This window comes from Halyomorpha halys, unplaced genomic scaffold (genome assembly GCF_000696795.3).
Source record: "Halyomorpha halys isolate HHAL.00 unplaced genomic scaffold, Hhal_1.1 Scaffold169.1, whole genome shotgun sequence".
Classification (NCBI taxonomy): domain Eukaryota; kingdom Metazoa; phylum Arthropoda; class Insecta; order Hemiptera; family Pentatomidae; genus Halyomorpha; species Halyomorpha halys.
Window position 1 is genome coordinate 506,494 of NW_027104700.1, and position 22,932 is coordinate 529,425.

Consider the following 22,932-nt stretch of genomic DNA (forward strand, 5'->3'; position numbering starts at 1 on the left):
GATTGTCGAAGATCGATAATTCACTCACACTATTCACCAGACCTTGCCCCAACAGATTTTCACTTATTTCAGGCCCTTCCAAACTCTCTTAATGGGGAACACTTTTAATTTGCTCGAGGACTGCAAAACAGACATAGAAGAATTCATTGTGCAAAAATCAGAGGACGGCATTAAAAAATTACCTGAAAGATAGATCAACATGTAATAGATCAAAATGGGTCATATATAATTTTTACAAGAATCTGAAGTTTTTATTGAAATCACCAGTAAAAAATACTACGAACTTATTTTACAACTCGATAGATATTGACACTGTAGGTAAACTTTTTTTTTTAAATTATTCCATTTTTGTGAATTACTATTAAAATTGCTGTTAACATTTTCTTGATTTTTTTTTTATTTTCTTCCCTTGCTTTCTTAATTTACCAAAGTAATATTATTCATGTTTCCATAAAATGGAGTTGATCATAAATTTCAAAAGAAAAACATAAGAGGCTGTTTTGATATGTTGCATGATATGAAAAATGACGTGGTGTGATAATTAAACCCTACAGTTTATTTTTCATTAGTACAATTTGATTCTATTGTTAATGTTTTGCGATGTTTCCTATGACTAAATTTTATTTCCAATTAGTAGTTAAATTCTTATTCCTGCTCCTTTTTTTTTCTGGAATTTATTCCAGCAAATTCAGTAGGCTTTTGTTAATGGAAACCCAATTATTTTCTGGAGAACTTGACTTAATTGTTTACAGCTTGCTTATTACAATTGTTGTGGTGACCTATATTAAATAGTTATTAGGAAGGGTTAAGAGTTATAAAAGGTGGTTCCTGTTAATTAACTTACATCATATTTCATGCATCTTGATTTTTACTTTTAATAAATGGATGAACCATTCTCCAGGAAATAGTAAAACACTGTCCCTAAAATACTGCAACTTCTCATAAAAATATAGAAAGAAAAAATATTTCGATAAACTAGTAAAAATTTTCTTCATTTATTAAGGTTGATAATGTCAGTGCCTAGAAGACATAAATAACATTGGGTAAGATAAATGATTTAGTTTAACAAAAATATTATTTATTACTGACAATTTAACAGAACATATTGACCTATAAAAGATAATATTATACATAAAACAATATTTCATTATGGAAGACTTCATCACAGCAAACATGATAGGGTTTCTTTTAAAACTTTAGGAATGTTTTTGAGTTTAAGAAAAATTTTTTTTTCTTGAAGAAACCTATTTTCTTTTTTTCTTTACCTCAACAATTTAAAAATGAATACAATCAACTTCATAAAAAGAAAATCCAGAATTTTTTATTTATATTTTTTCTTTAAAACTGGCTATTTGCAATATAAAATAATATATATTTATTATAAATACAACATAACATACAAGTCAGTATTATCATTATATACATACAATACATTAACCGACTTGTCATTTAATAACAATTTGTATACTTATGGCAAAGGCTATGGAAAATTGTTGTCAGATAGGGTTATAAAATAACAAAAAACTGACCATATTTATACCCCAACCTCAACTGCGTTTATTCCATCAAAATAATCCATTGGGAGTTTGTTCATTTCTTTCGCAAACAGAGGTGGACAACTGTGATCTAATTAAAATGGTAATAATAAAACCACAAACAAGATTTTTATGTAGAAAAAATCTGGAGATTATGATATAAAATATATATCAAAAAATCTCCAAACATGCAAAAAGACTTCTAAAAATATTGAAATATAAATAATGTGCCTACAAAAGTTCTGAACTAAGAAAGAAATTAGAGAAGGGATTAAAACTAATAATTTCAATTTTTTTTATGAAAAACTTAAAAATTAATAAAACATTGTCACAAACAAGAAATAGCTAATACACTTATGTATCTTAATAATTCGCTCATTATAGGCAAAAAATTTAGCAAGTTAATTTAGGAAAAAAATTAGATGGGATTTTGTAAGTTTCATGTATCATCCATAATATGAAACATTGTAATTTTAACTTTTTTTTCAATGAACCCTTATCTTTTACTTAAGTACTCCAATTTGGAATATATCAATGGGAAATGTTTTAACAATATGTGAGGAGAAAAATAGTAATAAACAAACAAGTTATATGATAGTACATATGTACGTATGTAATAAAAATTTCCTTCATGAATATGTTAAGGTGCCATTGTTTTTTTTAAAACAATTTTTTCCTATCATTCATAACAAATATAAATCTCCAACTTATAAGTAATTCAAATATAAAATTATTTCATAACTGGCATTGCCATAGCAGATTCGCTAGAAAGTACATCAGATTCCCTCCAGAGTTGTGTCACAGTCTTTTCCTGGGTGAAGAAATGAACTCCCTGCAAATATTTTTTTTTTTATAATCACAAACTGTAACTTAATAAAATCAAAAACTAACTAACATTGCACTACTCTTAGGTCTAGAAGGATTTACTATCCTAAGCATAAAAACTAAATGGATTTTTTCTGGAAACTGGATGTATAGAACATGAAAAAATTAAGGTACTAAAAACTGCCCAAGTGGGGTAATTATTAAATTGTAATAAAATGAGTATGAAATAAATAAATTATTTGTATTCTGTACACCTAGTTTCCAATCTTTAATATTTTTATTCAACTGTAATAAAAAATTAATAACTAAAACTTGAGCATTTTTTAAATTTTATTGCTTTTCAAATCTTTTCTATCAAAATCCATTTGTCAACTTTTTTGGTTATCCACCATTTTTAAGAGAACCACTGGGGCTAAATACTCTGTTATGAGCTAAAGTGCAAGCAAATTAAATTTACTCTGATCATCAAACAAGAAATATTGTTATTATTTGAAGATCAGGGAGAAGGATCTTGAATACCAGAAAAAAACAAACAGTTTTTTTGCTTTTAAATGAGTGAGTTATCATATAATTATTATAATTGATTTCTAGGTCTTAATTGCTGAGAGTTCATTAATTTGTGGACATTTCAGAATAAATAGGAAGTAAATTTGACTAGCTTTTATTTCAGTCCATAACAGAATTTTTAGGCTTAATGGCTCTCTTAAAAAAGGTGGATAGCCAAAAATCTTACAAATGAAGTTTGAAAGAAAAAATGTTCAAGTTGAAGCTATTATTTTTTGTATTAAATTCTAATAAACAGAACTATGCTATGAAAACTGGATGTATAGAACATGAAAAAATTATGGTACTAAAAACTGCCCAAGTGGGGTAATTATTAAATTGTAATAAAATGAGTATGAAATAAATAAATTATTTGTATTCTGTACACCTAGTTTCCAATCTTTAATATTTTTATTCAACTGTAATAAAAAATTAATAACTAAAACTTGAGCATTTTTTAAATTTTATTGCTTTTCAAATCTTTTCTATCAAAATCCATTTGTCAACTTTTTTGGTTATCCACCATTTTTAAGAGAACCACTGGGCCTAAATACTCTGTTATGAGCTAAAGTGCAAGCAAATTAAATTTACTTCAATTTTTTTCTATATGATTGTTTTTGTATAACAAATATTATTTATAACATTTCACAAAAGAAGAGACACTCACGAAAAGTTTTAACTCTTCACGGAAAAATTGTCAATACTTGGAGAGCGGTTTCTTGGAAATTAATGGTCATACAGAGCTCAGCTTAGTGTTAAATTATAAACAATTTTATTGACTTTAAAAGAGCAACTGCAAGCTATTCCGTTAAGTATGTAGTTTTGGAGTTATTAGTAACAATTGAAAAAATTGCACTAATTTTTCTTGAAATCCAATATGTTATTCTAGCTTCTATGAAAGTAAACTTTATAAGTAAGGAATGAAGGTTATGGTTTTTCAAAGTATAGTTTCAAAATTAAATTGTCACAATATATTTTTTTTTTAAATTTGTATAAGCCTAAATAGTTTATATATCTAATTTATTTATTATATCAGCATAATGAATTCTCCAACTTTCAGTATCCATTTGGAAATTTATTGTTTGTCTTATCTTAGTATATATGCCTAGTGTCTTTCTATTCATTGTTTAAAACTTGGCGTAATTAAAATCAAAATTATGATAGAATTTTATACTTTGTTCTGATACTGCAGTTATATTTACATTTATACCATTGCCTATATGCTTTGGAAATCTTATACCAAGTTTTCTTTAAAGTTTATCCTATATATACTATGGTAATTTTGGCACTTCAGTTTATAAATTGTATTTTGTTTCTGCATCAATTACTACATTTTGTCTATCATCTTAGATAATTGATTGTTTATTTTAATATTGGAATATAAGTTCAATTTCACATCATGAAGATCGTATATCCTGAAAGTTTTCTTAATTTTATCAGTAAGTCTTTCCTTATTCCGAGGCACTACTGCTCAATGCGGGCTTTGACCTCCTTACTAATCTTTAACCAGGGGTTTCAGTCCTGTGCCACCTCTCCAGTTTCTTATTCCTAGCAATGCTCTAGCATCCCATGCCACACAACCCTCCCATCTGTGTTTCAGACAACCTCTATCTCTGGTTCAACAGAGGTTTCCTTCAAGGATTTGTCTTAAGAGTATCATCTCCATTAATCGTTACAACTTTTTTTAAATTTTGTTTTTCCTTTTTTTTAAGTCCAACCCAGCAAAAACTAAGAGAATCTTCCTAAGTTTGTTCATATATTTGTTTGTTGTAAATCTCCACATTTTTCCATCTTCTACAGTGTTCATCAACCATGATTAGACCAAATATTCTTCGAAGAATCTGTCTCTCAAAAATGAGAATTTCATTCTCCTCAGCCATAATTAGAGTTTACATCTCTAAAGCATACAAGAGAACAAGACAGATCAGAATATTGAAGAGTTTCTTTAATATATCCATTATCCTCATGATAAATTGGCTATCGAGATTCTCCTGGAGCCCAAAAGCTACTCCTTTTCGCATAAGGCCAAGAAAAGCTTTCTCTAACACACAAAGAGATCTAACAATAACATAAAACAGATCTATATCATCTGTGCTTGATAGTAACAGAACTAGTTTGGTACATATTCTTGCACTGATTTGAATGCAAGAATCTCTTACAACCTTATCAAGGGCTAAGTTAAATAGCAGGCAAACTGATTCTCCCATCTCCTAATATATTAGTTTTTTATATTAATTGTATTAATTTGTTTATTTATAATTTTTTTGTGAATATGGTTAGTTACACTACACCAAAATATTGATACTTGGTGAAATATATTTATAATAATTTTAATATTTTTCTTTTAAATGACAATGTTTTAAACTAATTGCACTTACCTGTAAACCATAGAAATGTGTGTCTCCTACAAAGGAACCTTTTGTACCCGTAAACGAAAACATTGGAAGGGGTACTGGAATAGGAACATTAATACCAATCTAAAAAAAAATAAAAATAAATTATTTACATGATCATTAAAATTGTCAGTAACTAAAATTAAAACAATGTGTTTAATCACATAAAAGTTTTAAACACTACCCAAAAATGCAAAGAAAAATAAATTCTTTATAGGCATCATGTCATACTATTTTTGACAGATTTATGTTAAAAGGGTTTGCCTACTTGGGATTTCAATCAAATGAGCGTAACTCAATTAGTATCTGCAATAGTTATATAATTTTATTGTAATCAAATGGGAAACTTACAAGTACATCATTTTTCGACATAATCCCCTTGCTTTTCAACGCACTTGGTCCATCGTTGTACAAGCTTCATGATGCCCTCATAAAAGGTTTTCGGTTGAGCTGGAAGCCAGGAATGCACCGCTTCTTTCATTGCTTCCTCCAAAGTAAATTCGACAACCCCTTAATACCTCTTTGAGTGGACCAAACAAGTGATAGTCAGAAGGGGCAAGATCTGGACTATCCTTTGAAGGATGAGCTAGTACTTCAAAATTGAGTTTCTGAAGCTTTTCAGCAGAACGCGGATGGGCATTGTGCAACAACACAACACCTTTTGACAGCAGTCCTTGTCATTTGCTTCAAATTGCAGGCTTTAGCTTGGCAGTAAGCATCTCACTGTAATGTCTGCTGTTTATTGTTGTGCCCCTTTCCTCATAATGTTTCAGTACTGGACCTTGTGAGTCCCAAACAACCATAAGCCTCAATTTTCATGTGGACAGTTGAATCTTGAAGCTTTTCTTGCACGGCGGATTAGGATGTTATACCCGATCTTGCCCCTTCTGACTATCACGTGTTTGGTCCACTCAAAGAGCCATTAAGGGACTGTCAATTTACCTCAGACAAAGCAATGAAAGTAGCAGTGCATTCCCGGCATGCAGCTCAACCAAAAACCTTCTTTTATGAGAGCATCATGAAGCTTGTACAAAGGAGGGCCAAGTGCATTGAAAAGCAAAGGTTCTACGTCAACAAATGATGTACTTGTAAGTTTCCTATTTGATTATAATAAAATTTTATAACTATATTGAGAATAATAATTGACTGACCTTGTATGTAAGTGCTATTTTCAGATGTTTATCTCAAAATCTTGATTTTTGGCACAAATAATATGATTTTTGATTGAGAAATAATTTAAAAAAACATATATACACAACTCCCTTATACATAACAAATTTTTTATTAAAAAAAAAATCCAATTCTGGGAAACTGAAAAAGTATTAAATATCAGATCCTATTATATTATAAATATAATTATGAGGTGGAGATATTTGACCGTAGATTAATAAGTCGAGAAGATGGCCGGGGGTGTGATGAGAAAAAAAACACAAATAAACAAAAAATTATTTATTCATGTCGATATTTCGACTTGAATTTCAGGTCTTCATCATCTTATCTTATACATATTTACTTACCTATATAATATTATATTTCATCTTTTATTGTTATCAATCTGCTACTTCCTAATTCCATGGTTATTAATCAACTATTGTTTATTTTCAATTCATTGTTAGGTATATTTGCAAATTCATTAATTTATAATTTATTTTTATTTTTCTCTCAATGATGGTTGTTATCTCTTTTTCTTCTATAGCCCTGATGAAAACCTGAAATTCAGGTCAAAATGTTGGCACGAATAAATAATTCTTTGTTTATTTGTTAAACCCTCCTTTCCCCGACTATCTTCTTGACTTAAATATAATTATGATTTCAGTCTAACTTATCTTGAACGATAAATAAGCTAACTTGTCCAACCTCTCCCTCCCCCTCCCCAGATAAATAGAAAAGATAAATATAGTAAAATACCACCATACAACCAATTAAAATACTAAAACAATATAAAATAATTATGAATACATAAGATGCCTCGCAAACGACCTTACAACTTCTCAGGCCTTGGTTTGTTAAAGCTTACACTATTGGTAAATTTTTTAAAGCCATATTGTTCAAACAAAATAATATCATTAGCCAGTCTTCTCTTTCCAATAACAGTCAATAATTAAATTTTGATTTTGTCTGTCTTACAACAGATAGTAATGGCACAACAACAATAATAGAAATATCAAAAATTTGGTCTTAGTTACCTGACCAACTTCAATTCCATGAGTGAACTTCCTAGCAGCAGCTCCACTTCTAGTAAACAGACCAGTTCCATTTCCATAAGGATTTTGATTAATTATTTTAATGGCATCATCTAATGTATCAACACACATTGTAACAAGCACAGGGCCAAATATTTCTTCAGTGTAGCATTTCATGGAAGTCTGAAAAGAGAGAAAACAAATCCTCAATAGCAAAAGATAAAAACTAATCAATTATAGCAACAATTGAAAATTTGTAGTAAATTTTTTTTAGGATGTAGAATAACAAAAAAATATAATTCATTGTATTAATTGAGTCTGAATTTATTCAAACTCTAAAAAACCTAAAATCGCTTCCCATATAGTAGGCAAAAAAAAATATCTTCCAAAAATCAAACCTAAAAATTTCTAATTTTTGATTTATATGATAATATTTAAAGGTTTCAAAATATGCTAAAACTTAATCTAACTTTATTATTAACCTTATTTTTCCAAAAAATATTTTTTTTTTGTATAGTTAACTGGAGGCGACTTTTGGCATTTGTAATTTGTTATATACTAAGTTGTTAAAAAAAAAAAAAAATCTTTTATTTCCATTTTATACAAGAAACAAATTGATTGGTATATAATAACCATTAAATATGTGCAAGGCAAAGATGATATGCGATGACACAAGAAATTTCTAAAAATGTGAAAATGTTTTTATTTCTCGGCTCCTCAGACACAACCCATTTTGATTGGCAAGAATTCTTAGACACCCTGTATAATATTTTTCGACCAAGTATCACCAAAAAAAGTTTCATTGAAATTGGTAATCCCAAGTGCCTAGCCTTCTCTTGTTTGTAAAACAAAATAAATAAACATAAATTCAAAATAAATAAAAACTAAAAATAATCAAAAGAAATAAAAACGATAAAAAAAAAATCTCAATACTTTTTGTATGGCATTTAGCCGACATTATTTTTGATAAATATAAATGATCAATAACATTCTGTAACACTCACATTGTTAATAAATAAATTATTGTCTTTGGTGATATTTGTTTTTAACCCTTCAACGAGTGGCCTATTTGTCCCAACTATTTAAAGGCAGAAAGTACTGGAAGTTCCCATTCCCAAAGTTTATCTATTGAAATATATAATGAAGTCTATAAAAATAATAAAAACATTTTCAAACATACATTGATAAAATGCTTTTGGAAAGGGAAAGTAAAAAAGACAAATACTAATAGTTTGCTAAAAATTATCAAATAGGTGATGCTCTAGCTCGCCCCAGGAAAAACAATTATGCCTTCTTCTGAGGCTTAAAGAACAAAATGTCTAAATTTAAAGAAAAACTAAAATAAGTGTAAGAGACTTGTAAAAGGTTAGTAAATTTTTTATACCCTTAACAAATAAAATTATTATAATAAAATTTTGACTAATTCAGCAGGCATGGTTTTATAATGCTGAAAAAAAAAAATTCTTTGACAGTATTTTTAATACAATGAATAATGACTAGTCTCCACCTTCCTAAATACGATAGGAATGAACCACCTTGCTCCCCAATGCACCTCACACTAAATACTGCTACCATCCTCTTATTAACATATATGAATTTCCAGTGACAGGGGTATCCTCATCTTCGAACATCCGCACTTTGCTTTGAATGTTAGTTAGCTAGGACATCACAGCAGTAAAGCCATGTTTCTTCACTTGCCAATATAATTTTTACATTAGAGATTTTGCTATTTCTTGTACTTCTTCAGCATTTCACTGCACCATGAGACATGAGTCGTCATCTGAGCTTCAGTCGAGCTATGGGGCACCCTAAGTGTAGAAAGCTTCCTGACTTGAAGATAATCATGCAGAATGTTAGAAACTGCTAGTGCATTAACATCCAATAACTCCCATATCTGCCTGAAGTAATTTTTTAAACATTGGTGTTTTCTTCAGTTACTGATGAAGTCAGAGCATCCTCAAGCTCAAAATTTTTTTTTTCTAAATTCCAGTACCCCCTGAATACTGACAATCATCTCTAAGCACAGGGAGCATTTTCTCTAAACACTGATCCACACTTAACACAAGCACAAAGTTTTAGGATAAAATTGCTCTGTACTCAACTTCAGACCAGGATGGCATCTCCAACCCTTTTGAGTAGGACAGTCAGAAGGTAAATAAACCTACTCTAAAGTGACTCAGTCATCTGCTGTGCAGGCTAGGACAGGTCTACGAATGTGTTAACCCTTTCCCACCTCACGTGATCCCATTGTAAAACTTTCCTAGTGTCCTTTGTGTTTGTGATATATTTTATTAATTAATACTATATAAGGACAAGGATAAGTGTTTGATAAATACAAATTAAGTTAATATGTTTGCAGCTAAAGCTACTTACAGTTACATCTGTCAATATTGAAGGTCCAAGAAAGTTTCCTTTTTCAAAACCAGGAACCACAAGCCCACGACCATCGAGCAGGATTCCAGCACCTTCTTTAATTCCAGATTCAATTAAAGAGCATATTCTTTTTTTGGATTCTGGACTAATCACTGGCCCAAAATCAGCACCAGCCACCATACCTGAATAGAAGAAAAAATAAAATAAAAAGATTAAAACAATGATAATGAGAAAAAATATTTATACACATACAGAAGTGCCTGAGTGTGTGTATGTAAATTTTTTTTCAAAGATAACCATACTAGGTAAATACTTAATTATAATTAATGTCAAAAAGCCTAAGTGATGAATTAATTAAAAAAGTAATGTCTGAACCAAATAAAAAATCTTAAATCAGCATTTTTTATTTTTTTTTAAATAATGTCATAAGACTTACAATTACAATGTGTTTTAGTTGTAGTCCAACTTTGTAACCAAAATTTATTGCTGTTTATGAAAACTTAAATGCCTTTGCTAAAAAATGAACTACATTTTATAAAACCAAATTAATTAATCAACATATTAGTTTAGAGCTCAGTCAGGGAAGCTGATTCTTATCATTTTGTATGTTCATATGTAGGTGGTTACTGTACATTTTGTGAACCAAGTTACATTTTATTAGATAATTTTATAAACTTTAACATCACATAAGTATGTAAACTATTATTATTATTATTCCAAAACAATTTTTGGTTTTTTATATGTCACATAAATTCATAAATAGTTTTAGCCAATGCCACCATTCAGTCTTGTAACAGTAAAGTGATGAAAAAACATTAACACTGGAAAAATTCCCAACAGTTAACAAATATATAATCCAATACCCAGAGGTGAGCCTCATCGGTTTTCAGCTATTCCAATTAAAAGACAATTGAATGAACATATGGTCCGAGTGTTTCTTGGCAGGAATCAATGAAAATATTTAACTAAAATACAATGCAGTTTTCCAATTCTGTTCCGTCCTGAAAAGTATGAACATAACCAGAAAAACAAAGAGTTTGATTTCTATAAAAAAAGAGAGAAATGTTTTAAGGTAAGTCAGTAAGTTATACAATGCATAGGATTTTCCAACTAGCACAATCTTTATGTTTATGATAAGGACCCTTTTTTTTTTTTAATTTGGCATAGAAGTACTGCGATCAATAAAGCCTATTGTGCGCTAATAACATCATGCCAATGTTGCGATTAACACCACAATATTGCCATGATCTCGTTAGAGCTTAAGGTAAGAAGATTCTAAGAATCTTAAGACATGAGGGGTTGATCAGCTCGCACTGCTTGGGCTCTGCCCCAAACAGTGCGAACCTGCTCTCAACCGTCTCATCCTCAACATTGCAAAATCACAATTTGAACCCTATATTCTCAGTTTCTCTTATTTTTCTTCATTATTCTTATCCTTATAATAAAAGTGATACAGCATATCTTGGAAACATATTCCAATGTTTGGATGTAACAGCCATATAATACTGACCAGCAAAGTTGTGTAGGAAAGCAATCAGCCAATGTACAATTCTCTGTACCAACAATAACTAAGCGAGAATGCCTCTCAAATCTAACTAAGCTGTCAGGCAATAAAAAGTCTGCTCTCTGTGTTATTCCTCAAGGGTAGAGATAGTCAACTATGATATTAATACTATTTGTAAACACTGTACATTTAAATATTTTACCAAAATTAACTTTCAGTTTTTCAGCATGAGCCTTCAGATCTGGGAGCCAGTTCCTTGCTTCTCCAACAAATATTGCAACACTCAATGCCATACATCTTTGGCCAGCTGCTCCAAATGCTGCACCTACTATTTGCTTAATAGTGTTTTCTTTGTCAGCATCAGGAAGGATAACTCCATGATTTTTGGCACCCATGTTACACTGAACACGTTTTCCATTCTTTGATCCCCTTTCATAAATGTATTTACCCTGCCATAAAATAAATAACACCATTAGAGGAATGGATGATATAAATCATTTGTCTATTAAAAGACAATCTAGTGTCAATATCAAATAGTCAAAAAAATAATTAAATATGCACTATTTTTTAATCATATCATTAAGAGTAAATAATTACACAGTAATGCAGAGTATTCATGAAAACATACCATAACAAAGAAAATAAGTTTATAAAAGAACAGTTTCATCACATTTTATAATATATATAATTTAAAATAAGTCGTAACATCCCCTAAGATTAAAAGATTTTCAGTGTACGTCTAACACATTAATATAAAATGAAGTTAAGTCATTGACACTAATACGATAGTGTTTGTAGGAGATGGTGACAAAGAGTAAAATCTTGTGCTATTAAAGGGTCAAAGAGAACCAGTTCTTATCTTCTTCTAATTCCACAAGGACCTGATTTCAGGACAAATGAGATGGAAAAGATGATGGATAGGTTATTATTTCTATACCACTACTATTCTGGTTGAGTCTGGAATTATAATTGATAAGTATGAAATTGAGGGACTCCATGTATTTTCATTGCCACTCTAATGGCACTCTCAAACCGACCAACAGTTTTCCTGCAGCTATTCCTTCCAGTGTCGAAGATGGCAATATCCTTAATGAAAGACTATTTACAGCCTATTTTTGCTGAGAGGTTTTCAGAAAAAGACTAGATGCACTTGTACATTAATAGATTTGCCGTTATAGGAAGGAAAATGCAGAAGAGGGCATTTACTGCAAAAACTTTGTTTACTCATTGCATTTACTGCATTGCATTTACTCCAGCTTATGGCCTAGCCACAAACCTTAAGAAAGAAATCACAATTCAACTGGCTCTTGATGAACTGATTAAGATAAATTGTAAAATGCTGGTTTAATTTTTTTTATTCTCAGGCAGTTATCAACACTATAGCGAAGCGAACCGCAGAAACCTTCCTAACAACTGTGGAATATGTAAGAATGAGGAAGGTCACAGAGAAAGGATCACAGATGGACCAAGATTGTTGAGCTCCCAATTTCATGGCTGCTAAAAGGAATACTAAAGGGATATTGAAGACATGAATATTTTGATATGGTTGAATGGTAATAAAATATTTAAACTAGCCAAAACCAACACACTTACCGCTTTGTCGCCTCCAACAAATGAAATAGTTTTGATATCAGGTGCATCAATAATAAAATTCACTGCATCATGTTGTCCATGAATTACATTTACAACACCAGGCGGAAGTCCAGCTTCAGCAAGCATTTCCATCAACATCATACACGCACCAGGATCTTGTTCAGATGGCTGTAAGAAAAAAAAATTTTCAGTGGCTAGAGGAAAAAAAATACAAAGCTAGAAGGAACTGGCCTAAACAATTAAGTTCAGTATAAAAAAATTATTACTATCAAAACAAATTGATTGTATTTTTTTTTTGTCTTGATTGCATTTATGATTAGGTAAGCCTGGGTAAGTGCATACATTTGAATTTTTCTCAAGATAATTTAGTTGGGCGGGCTACCATCTATGGTAATTTAAAGTAAAAGTATGGTTTCAACTCAAATTACCATAGACGTTAGCTCTCCCAACAAACAATTTGATAAAAATCCCCATTTATGCATTTTAACTTTGTATGCATTTAACTTCTTGACTTCTATGTCATCTAAATCATATCTCAATTTAAAGCTTAACATTGCAGCTGTAACTACAAGTAAACCATTGTGAAACTAAAATAGAAAAATAACAGCCATTTTAAAATCTTCTTTGGGAGCAAAGATAAGTTTCCTATGGACTCTAAAGCAAAGACACTATCCCTATCCACAAGAATAGTCTCTGGATGCCCTATAATCATTGCGTATCATGAACAATTATAGATATTGCCAACCAACGTTCTAGTTCTTCTTCACTGGATTCATGACCATTTCTAGTTGGTATGCCAAGTTAAAATGGCTTCACTTTTTTTTTTTTTTCAATGGAAATACACCCTAGTTTTATATCACACAACTGATCCTTTAGAACTAAAAAGCCTCCCAACATCCTCAATTTATTTATACTTCTTAAAAATGAGATCCCAGTCCACAAACTTGTAAATATTTTGTCAAAGAATGTTTTCCTTTAATAAATCCTTAATCATCCCTGCCATTTCATTCAGGAATTTCCAATCCACATCCATTGCCAAAATCCTATCATTAACCTCATTTAAATATAAATTATTTCTCTACCTACCCAACTATTAATCTACCTCATATGAATAAAGTTAGATGTATGGTAAGTTTTTTTTTTTTTAAATCTTATAGTTACTTATTTTATGCAAATAATTATTTATAAATATCAACTTTGGAATTTCAGTATTTTTGTTCACTTGACATTTTTATCGCTACTTTACAATTTCATTATTTAGTTATTATCTTAAATTATTAGAAGCAAGACAATTGGCTAAATGAACACTGTCATTATTCTTTTTCATTTTATTCAAAAACCATTATGATGTGGATGACTAGTCATATAAGTTTTTAAGTCCCTCACTGGAAACCTCTTGGCATTGGTCTAAGAGGCAACAGAATCAAGGACCAGAATAAATAGGAGATGACTCAATCTTCACCCTCATCTTATTGCAAGACAAGTTCTAAACAATTAACAGTAAAAGTTATTAACAGTTAGATATCCCGACCGTAAATAAATCTCTATTAAGTACTCATGGTTGATGGTATTAATCCTTTATCCCTTAAGTTAATCTTGAATGATAAAAATTAAAAAACTCCATTGATTTTAACATTCTCTGTTGTCATTTTTTTTAGATAAAGGTAACAATGGAGCAACATCTAAACCCTTTGAAACTTTTATTTTTAAGTTAAGAAATATTTTATCTTTCACCCATATATTTATAAATAGGCCTTTCCAAAGTTACGTCATCTATTTTTTTTTCTGTTTTTCCAAGATTTATATCAACTAACTCATGTTCTGTTTCATATCAGTAGTTGTAGATAAAACTGTGCTTAATACAGATAGCTGCTTCAAAATCCAGGATGACATGTAGCTCTCAACAAAAAATAAATCTAATAGAATAATCATTGAATTTAAAAAAACTTAATGAGCTACCTTTATGATATGAGTATTTCCACATGTCACAGCAACAGGAATAGTCCAAAGTGGAACCATTGCAGGAAAATTAAATGGACAAATTCCAGCTGTTACTCCAAGAGGAACACGATAGGATATTATATCCATATCTTTTGCAACACCATAGAGAGTATGGCCACGCATATTACCAGGCATACTGCAAGCAAACTCAACAACCTCTAAAAAAATGTAAAACTTAATTAGAAGAATACAATCTTTTTTTTTTTTAATGGAGCTCTAGGAGAACATGCACATCTTTACAACATGCTTTCATTTATAAAATTATCTTCTTTACTTCAAAGACAAATAAAGAGAGTTATATAGTCTCAAAAAAAAATAATAATAAGGATAAGGATGAATCCAGTTACAGATTACAGATTAGAGTTACTCTAGTCAACCTTTAGTATGTCATGTTATGCAACCAAACGAATCTCCAATTTAATTGAACAAAGCTATTTGAATAATATTTTCCTTTAAACATCATTATAATTTTCACCTCACATTTATGGGTACAACCTCAAAAATAATAAGAAAAAAAAAAAGGTGAAAGAAAATGATTTTTAATTTACAGCTAACCAAATTAGTTTCATACATGCTTTGCAGCAAATATACTGAATGGAAATGGGTACAAGATATCCGAATCTATATCAATATTTCTTTATTAAATCATATTACATGTCCAACGTTTTGCCTGATCTGACCATCATGAAGGACAATCTTAATTTTAGTTTTACAGCCTCACATTTATTTATAAAACTTTCCAGGCTATTATGGCAAAGTGAATTTAAAACACAATGATAAGTTAATGACAGTAAAATAAAGAAATTGCAAAAAATAGAATTTATTATTAAATGTTATAGTAACAAATACAGGATTATTTTGTCTGAGTTAAATTGACTTGCGCATAATAGCATGTATTTTATAAATAAATTTGAGGCTCTGAAACTAAAATTAAGATTGTCCTTGATGATGGCCGGATTGAACTTTTTTTATTTAAAAAATAATCGAGTGACTCTTAAAATTTATTAGTAAAAATTAGCTGACAAGCAATTTTATATGACCATTCAAAAATTATATGACAAGCAATTCAGTATGTTCATTAAGATTCAAGAGTTAGATATCACTGAAAAACAATCTCAAGGTTTCAACAAAATACAATGGCATAATAAATCTGTCATTAAGATAAACTAATATTAATAAATATATGATCTTTTGTTTAGAAAAAAAAATTGCTAAAACAAACTGACGTGATGGTTACTAAAACTAGTAAGTCAAAATATTAAATTTCATAAAATAAAAAAAAAGGATTTAGCTTCCAATTTTCATGATTAAATTATTTAATGTATTATCATTAATTCTTAGATTGCAGCCATATGATTATAATTGATAATTAGTAGGAAAAACTTAGGAAATGTTCGGTTTTTTGTTGTACTTGTAACATGTTAAAATAAAGATTATGAATACCCCTAATATTACGTCATTATGTCATTGATTTTACAGTTGTATCAATGGCTGTTACATAAGCATTTTGCACAAATGTTCAGAGTACCTCACACTTTTTTTTAGCAATTTGAGGACTTTAATTTATCTATTTTGGCTGAAAGATATTTATAAAAAAAAAGAGATTTTTAAAATACTGCTTCCTTTATTTTTCATTATTTTCTATTCAATAAAATCAAAAGTCTAAAATTAAAGGATACAAATTAATATGATTAAGTTGCTCTTCCATTGATTATTAAATACTAAAAATTTAGAAACATCTAGAAAAACAATAACTAAATAAAAGATAACAATTAAAATTCTTTTGATTAGTTTAAAGACATTTTGGCTTTTGTATTATATATAATTGATGAAGATGATATATACTTATCTCTAAAACGATTAAAATAATGTTTTGCAAAGAGTCAGCATAAGTCATATAGCATACAGCATATGTAAAAAGAATAAAAACGTATTTAACTTACGCAACCCTCTTAGAACATCTCCTTCAGCATCAGGAAATGTTTTCCCTTGCTCTAGTACAATATTTTCAGCAATTTTTTTCTAAAACAATAAAAAAATAATAATAAACAGAGAAATATGTAAAATAAATTATTTTTAAAAAATTGGAAATTTTATGTTAAAAAATAAACAAAATCATTTTAATTTGAGTAAAAAAAAAAAAATAGTTCAAATTATTTAACTTTTAATTATTGACTTTCAAGTACTTGCTGCAGCTGTCAAAAAAGTTTGTTTTCATTTTGCAGAGTTTTTGCCTTATTTTCTTTTTATTTAAATAATTTAGTATTGTAAAATTTTTAAAAAATATTGCTGTTCAACCGTTCGCTTTGAACAGCCCTGATGAAGCCCTGCAAAGTGGGGCTTGCAACGTCGGACATTAAAATAGTTTTAAACTATTTGTTCTTTTTTTGACCGCAACCCTGACCATCTTCTTTTATTTAAATCTTTACGGTCAACTATATACACATATATTTAAAAAATATATATATATAATATCAATATTGTAACTAAAAAAAATAAAAAAGCCTGAAATCAAATTTAAACAGGTCATCCACTAACCCATAAACCACTAACATTTTCAGATGTTAAAGTTTTCTCACTAGACTCTATTTCATTTGGTCATAAAGCTAAGGAACGACTAAAATAATCAAAATAAGATTGAAACTGTTTACTTTCAGTTTCCTTCTAAACTTAAGGCTTCCCAAAAAACAATTGAGAACTGTGTACTAAATTTTATCATTAAATAGTTTGTTTTTTTTAAGCACCAAAAATTTAATTGCGATAAAAAAAAAAAAGGTAACAAGTGCAAAGGAAAATATGGATTAAAACATGTAGTTATTAAAAAAATGTTTAAAAACAATGAAATAAATAATAATATAACTGAGTAAAGCATAATTAGATAGTAAATATCAACGGATAAATTTAAAAAGGACTAAAGAATTAGAAAGAAGCCTTCCTGTATAGATTTATTTATTTTCTTAGCAAGCAGTTTCGGTCTCAAGACCTACCCTGGTCAGCCCTCCTTCCCTACTCACCAATTGAGGACAATTGAAGAGTCAGGGTCATTGCAGGCTTAATATACAAGCTATCCTGGTGATGTTCTTTTATTTATAAACAAGAGTTAAACAATACTTTTCAACTGGAAGGTTAATCATTATCTTCCATTTAAGTTTTTTTATAGTGAAATCCTTCCTATATTTTCTCACCACACATATTTTTCTTTCATCTATATTTCTTGTTCATGATGATACATCTTGTTTTTAGTTAAATTGTACTGTACACTATTGTAATGAAAAAAGTAGTATACAATATTTTAGTGTTCTGGATACTGGTTCATTAAATGAACAAATATGTAGACGCCAAAAATATTTTCTTGCGATCAAATGCTGGCAGGCTCACACACCTGAGAGTGTATTGTCATGGCAGCAATTAAAAAACTGACGTTGGAAACTTTGAGGGATATAGGATCAGACATGCTCCTTCGAAGTCATGCACTAAACAGAATGGTTAGCACCAAGAAGAGTGAACTTTTTAAACGACAGGTTTTCATTGGTCAGTAAGTCATCAAATCCTTGTTACTTTCCTGTGCAGTGGTTAATTGGTCCCAATCCCTATCCAGAGACAGCCTTTCCAGGCACAAAAGTCACAGGTTATGAGCTTTAAACCTGTGGAGAACTGAGAAAAGTAATTCAGCCACCGGACACGCATGGGAGATGCTTGATACCTTCTGCTGATACTTTGTAACCAGGAAACCGATTTCATCCTGCCCGAGCAGATACTTTTCAGGATTGATAGTTAAGCCGAATTCATCAAAATGCTGCAGAACTAGGTAGTGTTTGTGTTCAACTTCGGATGATGAAAAGCTAAGGACATCATCCAGACATGACAAGAAGAAAGGGAAATCACTAAATGATTGATCCATAAGGACCATATAGCAAGTAGTTATATTTTTTATATAATTTATTTTCAGTAGCATGCACCTTTTGGATATACTACTTAGAAAATAGGTTTTCTGTTTTGTTTTGTTTTAAGTTATTTTATAAAAGAGATATTTTATATTATTTAATGAACCAGTATCCAGAACCCTAAAATACTGTATGCTACTTTTTTCATTACAGTAGGGGTATTCATGATATTGTGTTAAATGTAAAATGTAAAATGTTTTACCATGTTGAATGTTATAAGTATAGGATTGTGAGCAGCCCTATTTAAAGTCGTGATAAATGTTAAATGCATGAGAGCTCCTAGCAGATTTTCTGAGCAACTTGTTTAGTAACCTTTCCTGCCAAAACTTCATGTTATTATTTACTTCTAAGTTTTGATTACAGTAATTTATTACAACATGCCTAAAATAAGTGAAAAGTAGAAGTGTAAAAGTTTGGCTACTGATTGTATTTTTAAAAAGTCCAAAACAAATCAAAATACAAACTACAAGTAACCTAACACGACAACAAATAAAATGGTGCCAAGCTCAGCTGGTCTGTTGTGTGACGTCATTCTCCATTTAACAGACCTGGTAACACACTCAGCCATGTTTATGTTATATCGTTTTAACATGGCAAAAGGAGAAAATATTTCTCCATTTAACACGCTTTAACATGTTAAACTAAAGATCATGAATACCCCTAGTAGTGTACAGTACAATTTAAGTAAATTATGACAAAGTATTTTATATGGATTAGGACTATGTAACTAATAACAAGAAGTAAGATATTGAACAAGAAATGTAGATGAAAGAAAAATATGTCTGGGGTGAGAAAATATAGGAAGGATTTCACTATAAAAAACTTACTTGGAAGATAATGATTAACCTTCCAATTTAAAAGCTTTGTATTTATACAATTGTCCTCAATTGGTGAGCAGAGAAGAAGGGCTGACCAGGGTAGGTAGGGAGACCAAAACTGCTTGCTAAAAAAATAAATAAATCTACACAGGAAGACTTCTTTCTAATTCTTTAGTTCTTTTTAAATTTATCATCTGATATTTAATATCTAATCATGCTTTACTCAGTTATATCATTATTTATTTAGTTAGACAAAGTTCGCAACTACACTTGTGCAAACAAATATAGTTGATTGAACAAATCATTTCATTTTTCTTTGTTCACTACTTAATGTAAATAATATCTGTAATTACCCAGTACTATTATTAAAAATGATTAATTTGTGTATATGATTTATTTTTTCATGGACCACATATTCTGATTGGAATAATTAGGATATCATCCCGAAGATGGGGGAAGAGCTCCGAAACATAGATGAAAGAAAAATATGTGTGTAACATAGACATACAGGAAGGATTTCACTATAAACTTGCATAGAAGTTATAACTAGTATAAAGTGCAAAGAGTTATAACTAAAAAAAATCTCTAGCTCCTTTACACTCAATGAAAAATGGTTATAATTTAACTAAAACTTTACTGATTCCATATGTTAGTTCAGGAGGAATACATCAATTTAAATATATGAGCCAATCAAACTAATTGACTTAGATTTTTAAGAAAGTAGAAAATGAAAAAAAAAAAACATATATTTTTATTATTAATTTTATTTCATGAGGGGCAGAAATTCAGAGCTCAAATTATAACATAAATTCACATCAAGTAGTAAAATTTTATAAAGTAAAACTCATTTTATCATTAATATAATTGTTATTGAATTAGGGATTTGTTATTGTACATGATAATTAGTATTTTATTGAAAAGAACAAAATACTTTTACTCCTACTCTCCAAGCAAATTAGTAGTCAAACTTAAACATTTTTCTTGACTAATCTGAGATTTGGCACAGTCCTTGTACCAACAGATAATCTGACAGCACTGAAAATGAGAGGAATAAAAGAGCAGAAAGTAAGCTACTTAACAATCTATACATTACATTATAAAGCATTACATCAGGAAAATTACTGGCAAGACAATTAATGTTGATATTTTTTAGTTGTTATAATAAGTTGTCCAAAAAAACCTAATTTGTTGTCCGTTTTACTTGTTTTTCCACTTAGTAATCATAAGAGTGTGCCTTCTCAATAGTCTTGAAATGTTTATTCTTAATTTATTTCTATGAAAAAAAAAATCAAAAACTTAATTAAAATTGGGATGGGTCAGTCCTGATTATACCTCCTATTTCTACAAGGACCATCAAACTTGTCGAGGAACATTAAATACCATGCTTCATTATTTGTTTTGTTATTCAACAGAAAGCTTTGTCAATACAAATTCAATATTTATGTCATTTGAAAAACAAAATAAAGCCTAGAGAACTAGAGACATCCAATTAATTTTGCTTCAACACCATATCTTAACAATATAAAACTTATTTACTTTTTTTGAAGTTATAATAAAAAAAATTGTATATAATAACTAGCAGAAAGTTAGTAGGAAAATATTTACTTTTCTTTATCAAAGTGATGAACATGATGTTGATATAAAACATAAAGATAAATATTTAATCAGAAATATATAAAGTTGTTAATAGCATATATATGATTCACTTCATTAAAATAATCAAATATAACAATTGAAATTTTAATGATAATTTTCAAAGCTATTTTTTACCACTAATAGCCCAAAATTAAATGGGTGATTAAAAGAAGTTATATAACAGGAACTTATTAGATACACATTTTTCTTAATTTTTTATGTATGAGGGAGGAATGACAAAGTATCAAGTTTTAAATAAATTCGAGCATCATCATATCAACATTTTTTTTCTTTATTAGAACACAATATCCTTTTTTTTATTTTTTAAAATGGTTTCTAACAATAAGTATGTTTTAAAAAACGTTATTCAAGAACAATAAGTTTTGGTAGAGTAATAAAACATAAGATGTTCATAAAAGAATTAACGAGCATTCATTCCGGATGATTGTTCTCAACAAAAAAAATCATGAATAGAATTTTCTCGAACATATCGCTAAACTTAACTATTCCTATAAATATTTATAGTACTTATAATTAGCATGCAAAAAAATGTTAAGGGTCAAGAATATTATTACCATATTACTTTTGATAATGTTCTGAAGATTAAACATGATCTGCTGTCTTCTTATTATAGAAGTTTTAGACCAACTTTTATAAGCTTCCTTTGCGGAGGAAACTGCATACTCCATTTCCTCTTTGGTAGATTTCGGGACTTTTGAAATGACCTAAAGAAAGAGAAAATTTCAGTGCAAAAATTAATAAGTGCATTATTCATAATAATAAATTACAAGTAAACAGCCACAGTAATAAATATTTAAATGATATAGATATTTAAATTTGCCAGATAAAAGTATATATAAATGTGATGCAAAGTCAGATAAGTTATTATATAATATTATATTCTATCTTACAAAATCTTCATTCAAGAGTGAAAGAACCATTTGTAATTTTATGTAATACTTAATTATTATAAAAGAGTGGAAGTTAAAATAAAAAATTTTAGCCATAAGAAAAAGAAATAAGTACGTAATAAAATAAATCAACTACATTACCGAAATACATTCTTCTTCAAAAATGTTTATTAAAAATTATGTTGCTTTTTTTAATTAAAGATATTTATGTCATTGTAATTTAAAATATAGATTGCAATGTAGGGTGATTTCAATAAATTACCTCATTTGTTGCAGGGTTATACAAGTCAATCCAATCATTTGTTTGGGATTCAATAAATTTCCCATTAATATACAACTTAGTTGTTGTCACCTCTTTATTGGAAGAATAATGTCTAGTGATAGTAGATGAAATCTGTCAACAGAAAAATTCATTATACTTGTAAAATCAGTCAATGTAGTAATAATTTTATTATACAATACAAGCGTACTTCTCTTTTTAATAAATTTTTAATAATGGAATTCATATTTGCGTATTCATAAGAAGAAGAGAGATAATTAACGAGATACAGTGTGTGTATTTAAGATCTTACTTCGAAACCGACAACCAAGATACTGATAACGTCATTTTGAATCTATTGCATTATAGGTTTTATCCCCCAGAATTCCTCAGCTGAACAGCCATAACGCTGCTA

At 29.3% G+C, this 22,932-nt stretch overlaps 1 protein-coding gene across 1 annotated transcript; it reads right to left on the reverse strand.

The window, feature by feature from the left end:
• Nucleotides 1-1,086: 1,086 nt before the first annotated feature.
• On the reverse strand, nt 1,087-22,902 carry LOC106678930 (probable methylmalonate-semialdehyde/malonate-semialdehyde dehydrogenase [acylating], mitochondrial). Its single transcript, XM_014417796.2, has 11 exons — nt 22,729-22,902; nt 22,521-22,652; nt 21,923-22,072; nt 16,894-16,972; nt 14,909-15,108; nt 12,950-13,117; nt 11,559-11,805; nt 9,853-10,034; nt 7,483-7,662; nt 5,282-5,380; nt 1,087-2,367 (listed from the first exon to the last, which is right to left on the reverse strand). The coding sequence occupies exons 1-11, from the start codon at nt 22,762-22,764 to the stop codon at nt 2,266-2,268; spliced, it is 1,575 nt and encodes a 524-aa protein (XP_014273282.1). The 5' UTR covers nt 22,765-22,902; the 3' UTR covers nt 1,087-2,265.
• Nucleotides 22,903-22,932: the final 30 nt, after the last annotated feature.